At 41.2% G+C, this 1082-nt stretch overlaps 1 protein-coding gene across 2 annotated transcripts in view; it reads left to right on the top strand.

Annotated features, from left to right (window-relative positions):
* Positions 1 to 1082, top strand: part of tpm4a (tropomyosin 4a) — a 21526-nt gene that overhangs the window by 1943 nt on the left and 18501 nt on the right. For both annotated transcript variants that reach the window (XM_005734060.2, XM_005734059.2), the window contains exon 2: positions 521 to 646. In XM_005734060.2, coding sequence (XP_005734117.1) covers positions 521 to 646 — 126 coding nt within the window. The remainder of the gene's footprint in view (positions 1 to 520; positions 647 to 1082) is intronic.

Genomic DNA, 1082 nt, shown 5'->3' with positions numbered 1-1082 from the left:
ACCAGACTCCATCACCATAGAATAGAATAGAAAAGACTACACCAGAATAGAATAGAATAGAAAAGAATAGAATAGAAGAACCGACCACACCAGATTCCATCAGAATACAATATAAAAGACTACACCAGAATAGAATAGAAAAGAATAGAATAGAAGAACCGACCACACCAGACTCCATCAGAATAGAATAGAATAGAATAGAATACCAAATCACCGAACAGAACAGAGACTAGAATAGACCAGACCAGAATGGAATAGAACAGAACACAAGAGAACATAACAGACCAGACCACACTATACAAGAATAGAATTGAATCGAATCAAATCGAATCTAAGAACAGAAAAAAACAGAGACTAGAATGGACCAGGCCAGACCAGAATAGAATCCAATCCAATACAACACCAGGCCAGACTACACTACACTAGAATAGACTAGAATAGAATAGAAGTTCATCTAAGGTTTTCATGCTAAACTGAGTTAAAATGAAAAAAACAGCACTAACAGTATCCTTTGTTTTAGCTGGAGGAGGAGTTACTGGATCTGCAGAAGAAGATGAAGCAGACGGAGGATGAACTGGACAAATTCTCTGAGGGCCTGAAAGATGCTCAGGAGAAACTGGAACTGTCTGAGAAGAAAGCTGCAGATGTGAGTGAACGGCACGCGCACACACAGGAGGGTTCGGTGTCACTTCATTTTCAGGACACTTTACTCAAAGTTAAACTAGAAATCAAACTGCCAAATAACCATGACCATTACAGTCACTGAATCCTTGAATCCCGTAAAGAAGAACAAAGGATGTTAATACTTGTTTCATCTGACTCTGGCATGCACACATTACTGTGGCACTACTGAAAACTAGGGACCATTCTTCCACAGCTGGACTCTTTCTAAGCCGGCACCAGCTGTGGCTTTGCTTTGATCCTCGGTGAACGATTTGGAGCACTTCAGAGACAGTTACATTCCTGTGCAGCCACTCCTGAAAGATGAGCACACGGTTAAACTATAATCCCTTCACCCAAACACACACACACACACACACACACACACACACACACACACACACACACACACACACACACAC

Source organism: Pundamilia nyererei, unplaced genomic scaffold (genome assembly GCF_000239375.1).
Source record: "Pundamilia nyererei isolate P.nyererei 1_Seehausen unplaced genomic scaffold, PunNye1.0 scaffold00056, whole genome shotgun sequence".
Taxonomy (NCBI): domain Eukaryota; kingdom Metazoa; phylum Chordata; class Actinopteri; order Cichliformes; family Cichlidae; genus Pundamilia; species Pundamilia nyererei.
The sequence above is the reverse complement of the archived record's forward strand: the minus strand, read 5'-3'. Positions and strand labels throughout refer to the sequence as shown.